Below are 15,026 nucleotides of genomic sequence, written 5' to 3'. Positions count from 1 at the left end.
AATGCACCAAAAAAAAACAGGCTGAGAATGGCCAAATGAGGGATTATACTTTAAAGTCAAAGCTGCACCTGAAAGACCAGAAACAGTGAAAGTCATGGCCCACTTGCTCACACACACACGCAGACACACACACACACAGCTCCACGCATGATTCAGCGCAGGCTGCCTCACCGTCCCGCTGAGAAAACTGAGCTGCGTATGACTCATTCATTGGGCCGTCATCTCCCCTCTGACTGTAAAACAACTTGGCCAAGATTACAGTGTATCGGTGGATCTTGTAAAACATCTTATTTCTGTTTGAGTAATGAAGGACAGATGGGTTGAAAGATTACAGCTATTTTAAAAAATACAAAAACAACAGGAAACAAACGTGCAGTTTTGGCGTGCAATGACTAAAATCTGTGTATTACGTCATTTGGGCTGATTCATCACTGAACTAGATCTGTCAGGAACATTAAATATGTCTTTTTGATGTTATATATCTTATAGCTCAGATTTTATAGGATCAATTGCAATTCCAGCTGCTTGTTCACAGAGTAAAGTTTTACTATTTTACTTTTCTCAGTCATTTATACATAGTAAAGAGCCCAATGTCTCTCCAGCCTAATTACATATGAACGCAAGGTCAGGGCCCCACTATGTCAGTTTTGAGTGCAGAGGGTACCCCCACAGCTGATACCATAACAGTCGTGCAGGCAGCATCACCAATGACAATGTGGAACATGTTGACAAAGCCTTTTGCAATGAAATGTTTTTTTTTTTTGTGTGTATTTCATAACCTAATCATGGTGTTCCCCTAATCTTAACCAAGCACTTTTAATGTCTAACAGAGTAGTAGGCCAAAGTAGTAGAATGGAGGAAGTCAAAATACAGACTGGAAGTAAAGTAAAGTCAAAACAAAAGGAAGTGGAAAACAGCAGTGTCAAGCTTGGGCTCAAATATGAGTGTCAGTCGGGTGTCTATTCTCCTGCTCCCCTCCTACCTTCTGACACGTTTACTCTTGATGTAGCCAATGCATCACTTACTGCTGCGGAAAGGACAGCTGGCAACATGCAGATGCACAGCAACTCCCTGTGCGTTTGAAATTGATGCTAAAGGTGTACCCCGTGTATTGAAAAGTGGCATATGGGGCTTTTGACCAAGCAGCAGTATGTGAGGAGTTGAGAATGAGATCTTGTTGTGACTCTTTGTAGGAAACCTTTCCTTAAAACTTATCAAATAGTTGTTGTGCCTCAAGCTGACCAATCAAGGAGGGAGTAAATATATGAAAGAAACAAAGCATAACCAAACCAAAAAAAACAACAAAAAAAATCATTATGTGACAATAACTAAAGTTTCCAAGGTGAAGAAACATAAAAAAAACAGTCTCACACTGGAATCAAACCAGAGTCCATGACTTTTCCAGAAAAAATAATTTGAATGAATATTTTATGTATTTGAGTCATGGTTTTCCTCTTAGAACTCCTTTACTTTTCTCTATTTTATTGCGACAGAGCAAAGATAACATTAGCGACATGAGCTTCTTTTACCAGGGCATTAGGCCAAGTGGATACTAGAGCGCTCTCAGCTGAATCTTAAGTCAAAGTACTTCTAAAAGTTTGCTGAATCTGTTTGTACAGCAAATGGTCTGCAGTACTTGTGGATTGTAATGTTTTCTTTTTTTATTTGAACAGTGTACTGACATATCTGTGTTCTCTTAAGGAAAGTTTTTACTAGTGTAGCAGTGTATCAATGAATGAACTTCACAAGACCACAGGAAGATGTCTTTGTTATATTGTTCTATCAAGAAACATTTTCCAAAGCCATAGAGTTCAATTTGACTGTGCAGAATATATCGGAATATAGCAGAATAATTCAGTTTATTTGGAATTGAAATTAAAACGGCAGCCATACTGGAATACCATAAAACTAAACTTGAAAAACCAAAAACACCTAAGAAAAAAACAACCAGACTGTACATTAGTAGGAACAAAACTGATTGTTTAAACTATGGGAACAACGACAAGGATCTGACTAAGAGTAGAGAAAACTGGGAGTTTAAATACCGTAGGGAGAGTGATTAGTGAATGACAGCAGCTGAGGATAACTGAACACAGGTGAAGGGAGTGGAGCTGATGACCAGGCAGGAGGGAACTGAGGAAAAAGGTCAGGGAAATGGCAAAACTGAAACCAAACAGAAAAACACAAAATACATAAATCGTGAGATAATGGCTAGATGGCGGGTAATAGAAACTTGTTCCTACAATATCAGATCTGCATTCTTTCTTTGATGTTTGGGTTTATTACAGTACAGTATAAAATGTCAGATTAGTCAGATTTTTCTATCATGTAGCCAGCTGAAATGCTTTGTGATTTAGGTTTCCAGAGCATTCACAAGGGACTGTACAACAGACCTTGCTGTGCAAGCTCACACTTCACAAGGACGAGATCAAAGTTCAGTTCACATGGATTCCAGTTCACAATATGAAATTCTTAACCAAGTGCACAGTCCCAAAGTGAACGGGTTCAAGTTCATTCATCACTTTTTATGACCTTCTCTGAATTATCCTTTTATGGTACATAGTGTTATATAGTGCTTTGAGGTACTGAAGCATGGGCCCACGGCCATCGTAGAAGATACGCGCACATGTCTGCATTTATCTATTTTATTATTAACAATGAAGATACTCTAAATCAAGTTATGATAGAAATAAAAAAATAAAAAAACGTTTTTAGTGCATGGCTGACATAAGGTTACCTACCAGCAACAGCTAAATGTAATAAGAAACTTAGAAAACAGACCAGCAGCTATATGACAACATTTAGTGTGGGAGAACAAGAGCAGATAAAATCATATTTAGTCACAGATGAGGACAGAGTAACTGAACTTTTTTCTTGGTTGCATCAAGGCCAAAACAAAAGTTAAACTTACATTACAGGGGCTTTAGTAGTCTATTACATCCTTCAGATTCTGCTGGCTGGCCTCACTGTTGTTTTCACTCCTTTAGAGCTGACGTCTGAAACCTCCTTTTGTTTTAGTGTGCCACTTCCTGTCAGTTTCTGTTGTGCTGTCTAGCATGGGAATGTAACAGGGGGAGAAATCATTGCAAGGTCTGTGACTTACAGAGCGTGCAGCCAATTCAGCATAACACATTCGCTATGAACAAGAAGATTGTTCAATGCCACGAGAAAGAGCTGAGTTCATTTCACTTTCATGAGTTAAAAATCCACAATCTGGAGACATTTGAGGCCATGATGGTGAGGAGGACTCCGTCTTTGACAATCCTGACCACCTTCTCCATCACGTTCAGGACAGACAGTGGAGCTCCAGGAGGCTCATTCAAATCCGCTATCATAAGGACTGCCACAGGAAATCCTTCCTGCCAGATACCCTCAGACATCAGTTCACCTCTGTCTGACAGGGAGCACACCAGACTCAAATGGTGAATAAGTATTCATCTGTAGAAATAAATACCTGCACTGCACTCATGTTCACCTCAATCATTTACTACTTATACATACACTGTCCATTTGCACATAACTGTGCACAGTTTCGTTGATTATTGTTTTGTTGTTGTTATATACATTGTGAATATATTTTTTAATTAAAACTGCCACTATTTTTATTTAAACATTTTTATGGCAGTGTGCTCTCAGTGTGCTGTAACACAGCAAGTTCCCAATTTGGCCCCGTTCAGTTCAAAATTCAGGGAAGAAATGAACGCTCATATTAATGCCCAACACTGACCACAGTAATTACGATTTGCTGCTAATTGCAACAAAAGCAAAAAAAAAAAATGCCTCACACACCAACATTACATAAGAGGTGTCTGAAAAATGTTGTCAAAAAACCTGACAGCAAATAAGCCGAGGTGGATTTCTGTGTTTGTTTCGTTCTTTCAGTAAATTTCAGCTAGCACTGCTGTATAATCATGCACAGAGGCCCTCATCTTGGAATATAATGTCCCTCTGGTGTTGCTACCTCAGCTTCCGTCAGGGCTTTGAGTTCTTCGTCCATTGCTGCACTGAAAAAAAATAGTGGTTGACAGAACACAGATTTTCTAGGCAACGTGATGCATTTGGTTTTTTGAGTTGTCTTTGAAAAGACAACTCAAAAATTGGCATTGAAATTTTGAGTTCTACAAACAAAGACTTTTGAGTTTCACATGTTAATATTGAGTTCTACCAACACAGTTTTTTGAGTTTCACCTTTAAGCTCGGAGTTCTACCAACTCAGTTTTTTGAGTTTCACCTTTAAGCTCTGAGTTCTACCAACACAGTTTTATGAGTTTTACATATAGATTCCAGGAGTTCTACCAACTCAGGTTTTTTAGTTCTACCAATCCCCCTCACCACTCCCCATCATTCAACACACAACAAATGAATTGAATACAATTTTTTTTTATTTTTCCAACATCAATGGGCTGCTGGAACAATGATGTCTGCATGAAAAGATAGTCTGGATGGCCTCAAAGGTGAACCTCATTTTCTCTGGATAGCTTATGTCCACTGCATACATTAGGCCAAACAGGTAGGCGAAGGCAGCAGCGAGGTCAGGTAGGTCGTGTTTTATAACTGCCCCTTCCAAGACGACATTGATTTCAGTCACTGGTGGGGATGCGGTGCCATCATCATCATCATAGACAGTAAGGATGGCCACTGCCACTCCTCCAACCACCTCTTCCTCAGGGTCTGTTCTGTGGGAAAAAACAGACAGAGCACTTTTTTTAGTGATACAGACACCCCATTAGATATGCGGTCAACACATAAGCTAATTTAGTTGTTTACAGTCACATTTAGGGCAAGACTACCAGCCAATATGTATCCAGCTTCTGGGGAGATATGAAAGAGGCACTGCAAATCTATTAATCACACCGAATTGCTCTGGACTGACTTACCATGCACTTTATAAAGAACTCTGATGCATCCTCTCTCACAAAAATGGGAAGGCCTCTCAATTCTGTCGTCCTTCTATGGCGCACAATGTCTCTCGTCTGTGAACACGTGCATACAACCATGGACAGACACACACACAGACACACACTGTAATGCAACAAGATAACTCTCAATTTAAGAATCTCTGTTTATCAAATCAAATCAAATTTATTTGTATAGCACATTTCATGTACAAACAGTTCAAAGTGCTTTACATAAAATAAAAGCATTGCAGCAGGGAGTGCAAGAAGCATTAAAAATACATAAAAGAATATAAAGAGAAACAAATAAAATCATTTAAATTAATTTAAAAACAGGCAACAGTCTAGATAAGTTAAAAGATATTTCATGCATAGACACATGAGAACAGAAATGTTTTTAACCTGGATTTAAAAATGTCTACATTTGGTGAAAGTTTAATCTCCACTGGCAGTTTGTTCCACTTGTTTGCACCACAACAGCTAAATGCTGCTTCTCCATGTTTAGTCTGGACTCTGGACTGGACCAGCTGACCTGAGTCCTTGGATCTAAGAGCTCTGCTGGGTTTATATTCTCTGAACATATCACAGATGTATTTTGGGCCTAAACCGTTCTGGGATTTGTAAACCATCAGCAGGCTTTTAAAATCTATTCTGTGACTTACTGGAAGCCAGTGTAAAGATTTTAAAACTGGTGTGATGTGTTCAGATCTCTTAGTCCGGGTTAAAACTCTAGCAGCAGCGTTCTGGATGAGCTGCAGATGTTTAATGCTCTTTTTGGGAAGTCCAGTTAAAAGAGCATTACAGTAATCGAGTCTACTGGAGATGAATGCATGGATGAGTTTCTCCTGGTCTTTTTGGGAGAGGAAACCTTTAATTCTGTTAATGTTTCTGAGATGGTAAAAAGCTGCCTTGGTGACAGCTTTGATGTGGCTGCTGAAAGTCAGATCTGAGTCTATCAACACTCCGAGGTTACGAACTTGGTCAGTGATTGTAAGGTCCCGAGTCTCAAGATATTTACCAACGCTGAACCTCTTCTCTTTGCTACCAAACAGAATGATCTCAGTTTTGTCTTCATTTAATTGTAGAAAATTCTCTCATATCCAGGTGTTTACTTCCTCCAGACACTGACACAGTATGTCTGCTGGGCTGCAGTCGTCCGGTGACAGAGACACATAAAGTTGTGTATCGTCTGCATAACTGTGATAATTGATGTTAAAATTCTGCAATATCTGACCCAAAGGGAGCATATACAAGTTAAACAGAAGAGGTCCAAGAATTGACCCCTGGGGGACTCCACAAGTCATGGCCACTCGCTCAGATTCATAGCTACCAATAGTAACAAAATAACTCCGGCCTTCTAAGTAGGACCTGAACCAGTTAAGGACCGCTCCAGAAAGTCCAACCCAGTTTTCCAGCCTGTGCAACAGGATTCTGTGATCTACAGTATCAAACGCAGCGCTGAGGTCCAACAGAACCAGGACTGAAACCTTACCAGAATCAGTATTCAACCTAATGTCGTTTAACACTTTGACCAGAGCTGTTTCAGTGCTGTGATGACGTCTGAAGCCTGACTGAAAGTTATCAAGACTTCCACTTTCATTCAGAAAGTCGTTGAGCTGGTTAAATACAACTTTCTCAATAATCTTAGATATAAAAGAGAGGTTAGAGACAGGTCTGTAGTTGTTCATCATAGAGGCATCTAGAGTTCTCTTCTTTAGGAGTGGCTTAATGGCAGCTGTCTTTAGTGACTTGGGAAAAATGCCTGATGCCAGTGAGCTGTTAACTATTCGTAGGAGATCACTTTCTACTGAGGTAAAAACAGTTTTTAAAAAGTCGGATGGTATTATGTCCAGAGAACAAGTTGTTGATTTCAGCTGCCGAACTGTTTCCTCTAGGATTTTTAAATTAACAATATTAAATTGTGACATAACGTCAGAGTTATTTCTAGGTTTTAGACACAGATTAGTTTTCTTGTCTGTCTGTGTGGCGTTAATGTTTTGTCTAATTGTTTTGATTTTTTGGCTAAAAAAGTTGGCAAATTCGTTGCATTTCTCAGTGGAGAGGAGGTCTGGGTTTGACTGTTTAGGAGGATTTGTGAGTTTTTCCACCATAGCAAAAACAGAATTCGAGAATTGTTGACATTCTTATTAATCATTTCAGATAAATGCAGCTGTCTGGCCTTGCACAGCTCATTGTTATAACTACGCAGGCTTTCTTTGTACAGCTCATAGTGAATCTGAAGCTTTGTTTTCCTCCATTTACGTTCAGCTTTCCTGCATTCTCTTTTCAGGTTTTTGACCGTAGTGGTGTTTCTGCATGGGGTTTTCTGTTTGATCAAGGTGCTCTTGATTCTTATCGGTGCAACAGCTTCCATTACATTAAAAATTTTCAAGTTAAAATGATCCAGCGTTCCTTCAACCGACTCTGCGCTCATTGTTGGTAACATAGCTATAGCCTCCCTAAACTGAGCACTTGTTTTCTCATTAATGTACCTCTTCTTAACTGAGAAGCTGGTTGTTTGAACATTCTGAGTAATATGTAAATCAAATAAAATACAAAAATTTCAGCTAGCACTGCTGTATAATCATGCACAGAGGCCCTCATCTTGGAATATAATGTCCCTCTGATGTTGCTACCTCAGCTTCCGTCAGGGCTTTGAGTTCTTCGTCCATGCAGTTTGTGTTGAACTCCTCTTCCTCTTCCTCTTTGGTGCCAGGTATAGTTCACTGATTGCCCTCTTGGATTAGATCTGCACTCTGGTTCCTGGAAGTTTGTGTTCGAAAAGGCTGAGATCCAAATCTCAGTTTGTGTGACCTCAGCACATAATTTTGTGTTCTCATCCGTTACTATAGTGTCCTGGCTGCTATTTACAGTAAATAAACACGGTGTTTAGTTTGAACAAATGAGGCCCACATCTCACTATGGCCCCATGGACATCATTGTGGCATTTCAGGGGGCCATGTTGAGATGAAAAAGATGATGTGTGTAATCCTTTGTTTCAGGAAATGAGGCTGATGAAAGACAAAGGCTCGCACATAGTTCATTAGCACCAGGGTGGACACTGTCGGGACATCCTTCCAGTGTAGAGACTGTTCAGAAACAATGGGGAACTTTGTTGAGCTGAAGCACATGATGAAATAGGGAATTCATTAACATCAAAAAACCCACTGCTATGTGCTGTTCTTGTTTTGGAAAGGCCCCTTGTGTTCAGGGCACCGATTTTAGTTTTGCTTTAAGCAGTAAAAGTGTTGTTGTCAGGCTGCGGTCTGAGCATCCTGGATGATGGTTGTTTTTGTGGTTGTGGTCATTGTGATCAGAGCCTGCCTCTGCAGAAGGGAAAGATGATGAATCAGTGTCCACTTTAATGATGAGCAGCCAAACTAAAGGAAACAGACTCAAATCTATTTATGGTTTCCTGTTAGTTTTCTTCTTCTTACTGTGAGTATTCATTGGCAGTTTGTCACTCCATAAGCCTTTTGACCTTCATCAACTACCCTGAACCTTGCACACATAACTGTACATGTAGCTGCTAATCTCAGGATATCATATCCATGTGTTTTGACTCGTGCGTGTGGGCTTTGTTAGTATGACAAGTGATGTTTTTGACTTTGTGTGAAAGCTCTCATTTTCATCTGGTCGTCATGCAAACAGAGATTTTACGAAGGTGGAGGGGGATCACTTCCCTCCTGTTGGTGTGTCAGTCTGATTTTATTTAATTTACAATCCAAACTCATGATTATCTTTTTCAGGTCTGTCATCACTTTGAAACACAGACTTTATCATTTCCTGTTGGATACAGGGTTAGAATAATTGTCTCCTGTTCATCCAGTTTGACTTAGAGGATGTGAAGGTGACAATATAATCAACAAAGCCTACGTTCTTTCTAAGAAGTTCTGGTAATTATCACATTAAAAGACACGTAGGCATCCAAGTTCAAACTTTGGTTGCTTTGCTTTGACATGCAGTTAAAACAACAGTTTGATCAGATTTTGAAACTTCAGTTCACTTCATAGGCATACAGAGGAAATCGTGCCTTTGCGGTCGTAGCCTCTAAGTTATGGAACAAAAACTGTCCCTGCTTAAGGGAAAACACTGTCTGTTTTCACGTCTATTAACACCTTTTTCCCCCCTTGGCTTTTAAATTCCTTAGGTGAGTTATTATCTGTATTATTTATTTGTCATTCTTATGTTTTTTGTTTGTCCTTCTTGTCTGTTGTCATTTGGACAACAGCAGTTGCCTAAAATGCACTTTATGAATAAACTCTCTGTGCTATAAACAAATATGTAGGCATTTTCACAAAATTATCTGAACTAGTTCATTTAGAAACAATGAATACTCCAGATTGATTTGGGGTTTGAAAAATTAAATGATAAGCAAGTTTCTAAGCAAACACTGGAGAAGCAGCCCCTCTGTGCCTCTGACTGAGCAAACGTTTGCTTATTTCTACTGTATGATTTACCAGTTAGGACTGGTTATAACTTATGTATACGCCATTATCTCAGAGTACATTTTTCATCACACGTGATTTTTTTTCTTCATTAAAGCTGATGAAAATAAAATCAACAGCTTAAATTACAATAAAAGATAAAGCTTTGAGCTCTCAAATAGTTTTTATTTAAAGGTAGGGTAGGAGATCCTGGATTTTGAGTCCAGCGAAGCTGCATTTTGAAAATACACAGGTAAAAAGTCCCAACCCTTTTCTTCACTTTCCCCCCGAAGGAACGCCTCTAGAGTACATGAACGCGCACAAGCACGAAGGTGCACGAGCGCTGTTCTGACAGCAAGCATCGATCGTTGCCGTATTTAGTATTTAGTATTTAGTTTATGCTAACTATACGTTTAATAATGCTAGGTGCTAGCCAAGCTGGCTCTTGTTTAGCTTCCTGCCAAGCTTCGTTCACGGAGCAGGGTACTCGCACAGGGGTAGGGGGAGGGGGAGGGAGGAGCAGATTGCAGTTTGATAGACGCATCAGAATCCAATCATTGTGAACGGTCCGTTCACAATGATTGGATACTGTTTTTCCTAGATTGTACGTTCTAGAGGCCACTAAAACTTTTCATATTTGTGTCAAAACTTTTAATTAATTGGTTGCAATGGGGGTGTGAAGAGTATTTCAAGCAATATGTAAAAAAATGTTCCAGAAAAAGATCCCCTACCCCGCCTTTAATTGTTCAATCTGTACCAGCCATTCAAGACCTATTTCTCAACAGTGAATGTTGACCACTCTGTCAAGTCTTTCAGAGAGGTCCATCTAATTTCAAACAATTCTTGTGTTTTAGAACACTTTTAGAGAGAGGTTTAGATCCCACCGGGTCAAAGAAAGAAGATTTCAGCTGTATAAAGTCACATATGGTCGGTTTTCAGTATTGAAACTCAGGTACTATAATATTGCTATCACGGCAAGCAGATATAATATCCTGCTTTGGTTTATAACTGTACAAAATGCAACTAACAAGAAAATTCAGTAGAGAGAGGCTAACGTAGATTTGAAACAACTCTGGTATTGTCACCTTCCCTGATGATCCATGTATCTAGATACACTTAAAGGAGCATTGTAGGAAACAGGAAACATGGATAAGTGACACCAATTTTTTAAAGGCACAAATATTATCCACAAGCCTCACTCAGAAGTATCTCCTGCTCATCCAGGAACTGAACAGCATGCAGGTCATGAACTGCCCCACTGGTGTGTTTACAGGTCGAAACAACCCTAGCACCTCCATCTGCTGTCCGTTCTCTCAGTGCTTACGGAGGAGCTGTGAAACTCAAATCTCTCCCTTTTTTCTCGCTGTGATGTGAGCCATGTGTGGCCAGTCACACCACTTGTCATCCATACTTGACAGCCAAATTTAAATTTTCCACCTATCTACGGAGCATCTGAAGATGATCACGGTATGCAGTGAAAAGCAGCAGTTCACACCCTGACACAGTGGTTCGGTGTTGTTTCTCTGCTGCAGATTTGTAAACACTGTCAGCTTGTTTGCATTGGAACAGCGGCTTTGAGCAGCAGCACTTTGATTACTGCGAGCTGATGAACTGATATGTTTTATTGTGAAAGCATGCATGAGCTGACACTTCAGAATTGTCAGCGGTTATGAATTGCTGAGAAATGCAATCATTCATCGTGGCTACATTCCCAGAGTGCACTTCGTTTCTGCTTGCAGTCAAAAAGGAGGCGAGTTGTGGTAATCACTTTCTGCTGAGCAACTCACCCCCTACGCAGAGCTGGAGCACTTTAAAAGATGCAGATGTTTCTGTAGGATTTGGTGGAGACTTAAAACCCCCCTTCCCCCACATTTATATGCAAAAATATTGGCAAGAAATATCCAAGGGTTCATTTACTGCTAACAAAATGGCAAAAATATCATTCATACAATTTCTATTAAATAGTGAAACTACAATAAGAAAGCAGCGTATCCCTTTAATGTCCACACTGAGAAAAAAGCAAGTGTTTCTTTGCATTTATGTATTTCTTTAGGGAAATTATAGTCAGAATCAGTGTTTTCTGATCTCACGTCATGTTACAACTATCACCATATACTTTGTTTTAGCATTACATATATCTAATGTGAATGGTAGAAGTGGTTTAGGGAGGTTTATTTCTACTGATTTTCAATCAGATAAAGTACAGTCACTGGAAAATATGCTCAAGTAAATGTTGGAGCAGGACATCCAAGGGTTACAGAAGAGTAAAAAGAAGTAGAAGATAATGTTGATTGTATTAAAAAGGCAAATGACTACAATAATCAAACTATCAAGAACAATTTAAGCATTTAAACTGTCAACAAATAAATCCACTTATATGAGAACAGTTTGTCTTTCAAATGAGTGCCTTCCCATATTTTATTTATCAATTTTTTTGGACTTTATCGTTGGTTGATTTATTATCCCAACATGTTCCTGCTTACATCCTCTCTTCCTGCAAATCTGCCACCATCCATTATGAACGTATTTTCATAGCTGCACACATATAGTCTAAGCGACATGTGATATGCCTCAGAAAATTAATGTCTGCCTTATTTGCTCTGTTGGTTTTCTGCTAATCGCAAATACTCATCAGCAGTCATATAATTCACTTTAACTGAGAAAAAAAAAACAAATGAAAATACAGTACAAAATACTTTGTTTATTTATTTGATAGATCAAGAGTGACAAAAGAGTTATATCGACTTTGTCAGATTTCAGAATCAGGAAAACAGGATGTGGGGCTTATCTGCAACAGATGTTGTTAGTCCCTGTCTGACTTTACTTTGGTCATGTCCAAAAGTTGTAGCTTAGAATAATCGCCAAATTTCAATGGCTTACTGTGTAGTGATAGACCCAACTAATGCAGAGCTCTCAGCAGTACCGCACTGTGCTGTGGACCTTCGCGCCATGCACCATACTTTTAGATTTTCTGTTATGTTGTGGTCGATGGACAAAGGTTTATTATAATCTAAAGCTGGAAAAGTTTCTTCTCAGAGATTCCTTAAAGAACTTTGATAAAATAAGGAGCCCATTTGTGTGCTGGATATAATGCCAGAGGAGTCAGATGACCAAGTCCCTTTGATTTAAGTTCCTATCAACTCTTTATTTGTACCACTTTCTATTTTCTATGTATTTTTCATATAGCTTGTTTTTTCTAATTTGGGGAGCGGTTGTGGGACAAACTACCAAATATCAATGTTTGGTAGTTGTGGAAATACACGTTGTGGAAATACACAAACGAAATATCCAATTTTGAGTTATTTATATTTTTTACAGGCATTATAAGAGGAACGTGATTTATGTCCAACACGTGAACATTTGTGGAGTAAATGCTGTTTCTAAAGGGTTTCAAACCTGGACTGCACTGCATTGTCACTTATTAGCCAATGCATACACACATATATCTGAAATACGCTCAAATTTCAATCTGCAACATCAAGCCTGGCCTGAATAATGGGTCTGACTCTCATGAAGACGTCAAGCTTGCAACAGTTTGGATACAGGTTTAGAATAATTGTCTCCTCTGGGAACATACTGTGATTAATTCTCACCAGATGAAGTGGATCTGATATCTGGCCTGTGAGACGGTGTGATCATTTGTGGAAGAATTATATTCAAAATCCCTTTTGGTATCTTCCAGGTCTTGCCCACACTCTTTTTACCGTAAACTTCACGTTCCACCTCCCTTCCAGCTGGACTTGATGTGTAACTCTGTGATTATTAACCATCCTTTCACACTCTTCAGAGCAAGGCATGTTGTTAACTTAGCCATCTAAACTCCCCCTGGCTCTCTACAGAGCCAATCGGCACTGAGGTTTTAATCTATTTAAACATTACCTCAGCGTATAAAACACTCTTGTGGTGACGTCTTTGGCGCTGAAGAGTTTATGCACTTTACAGGTTGTGTTACCATATTGAATGATAGTAATACCTTTGTACTATATCTAAGAATGTGAAGGAAGTTTCATTCCAGGTGCTTGAATACCAGAACACCCCCCTCCTACATCCACACACACACACACACACACACACACACAGCGCTTCCAACCTTTTCACACACACACACACACACACACACACACACTTTCTGGATTGGAAATTAAACACAGCTGTGTTCCCGTCAGTGTGGATCTCACCATTCATTGGTCATGAAAGATACCTTCTGAAAGGTATATTCCTTAAGTGTCCCCAAAAGCTGAGGGTCTGAGTTAGTCTGTGGCTGTGACGCTGCAGCAGGAGAGCCTAAAGTGAGAGATCTTTGTGTACACAGACTGAGTGCTGAGTGAAAAGTGAGTTCAGGAGAACAAGTACGTCGAGAGTAAACAAGTCAGTGGGGGGGATTGTTTTTGTGTCCCCTGCCCCTTCACCAGCCGGGCCCTGAGGGACGCTGGTCTCTTTAATGTAGACTCCAGGGCTGTTTGTCCAGATGTGGGACTCCTGGAGTCCCAAGCTAACTCCAGACTCCACCAACATGTCTGTTTTAAACATTTCTGCTCTCATAAAGCCCACAACAGGCATCAAAATGTAATAAATTATGTGGCATTTTTTTATTGTTTTCTCACAGGGATCCAAGAGGGTACCCAGTGCACCAAGTGTAAGAATGAATGGGCACTGAAGACCTCCATAGCCCTGCTCTATGTGCTTTGTACTCTGCTCACCATTGCTGTTGCTGTACTTGGTTATAAAGGTAAGATGAAGATACTTTTCTTTGAGCTCTCGGCCGCTTTCTGGTCTCTGCTTTTTCTCTGACCTGACGTTAAAGATCAGAAAAGAATGCTCTTTGTTTCCTAGAATGTTGAATTGATTCGCTTGCATTGAGTTGAAACAGCAAGCATCCAAATATATAATTTAGTTACTCTTTGTGCTGCCAAGAGCACTGCTGCTCAGTCAGTGTCTGAGACCTCCAATATTTGTGAGACATCCAGCTCTTCATCCCTGAAGTGGCCTTCGGTGTGGTCAAGTATGATATGAATGCTCTGTTCCAGTACTTTTTTGAGCACAATAGGTCAGGAATGTAAAATATGACAACAGAACTGCCACTCCTACTTGAAAATTCAGCAGTTTTACTCACACACATCTCTTCTGGGTATTCACAACTTACGAAACTCTAGTTTGTGCACATGTAGAATGAAATTCCTGTTTAGCTTTGAAGCACATATGAGCGAAATATGACCTATATGTAGGTTAGACTAAAATTAGTCTTCATGCTCTTTGTCGGTGACATGTTAGTAAAGTCGTCGGCTGTGATTTTCAGAGACTCCAGAGACGCTGGCAAAAGTTGACTCCAAATGTCCAGATTCTAATTAGGAGTGGAAATCAAAATATTTAGTCATGACTGGCAGTTCAAAGACAGAATGTTTGATATGCCAAGAGATGATTTTTATTTGCATATGTACAGCATTAAGATACACTTTTAAACTTAACATGCTAACTCTTTTTCAAATTTGTCACTGCATGAAAAAAGAAAAAAATATTGGAATTTGTCTCCAAAAAACCTTAAAAGGCGGTCAAAATCCTTAAATCCCCAACACGATTAATTATATGGTATCACACAAGCTTGTGAAATAGAGCAAAGCTTTTTCTGACGATACTTTCACAACTGTATGACGTCAGCTTCTAGCTTAAGATCATGCTAAGATCATGTGTGGCCCTTTGAGTACTA

General features: G+C 39.5%; 1 protein-coding gene across 1 annotated transcript in view; it reads left to right on the top strand.

Moving 5' to 3' along the window:
• LOC142369705 (collectin-12-like) overlaps positions 1-15,026 on the top strand; it is a 45,215-nt gene that overhangs the window by 21,604 nt on the left and 8,585 nt on the right. The window contains exon 3 of the mRNA XM_075452040.1: positions 13,929-14,051. Within this exon, the coding sequence (XP_075308155.1) occupies positions 13,929-14,051 (123 nt within the window). The remainder of the gene's footprint in view (positions 1-13,928; positions 14,052-15,026) is intronic.

Source organism: Odontesthes bonariensis, chromosome 20 (genome assembly GCF_027942865.1).
Source record: "Odontesthes bonariensis isolate fOdoBon6 chromosome 20, fOdoBon6.hap1, whole genome shotgun sequence".
NCBI classification, from domain to species: Eukaryota; Metazoa; Chordata; class Actinopteri; order Atheriniformes; family Atherinopsidae; genus Odontesthes; species Odontesthes bonariensis.
This window is presented reverse-complemented; position numbering and strand designations above follow the sequence as displayed.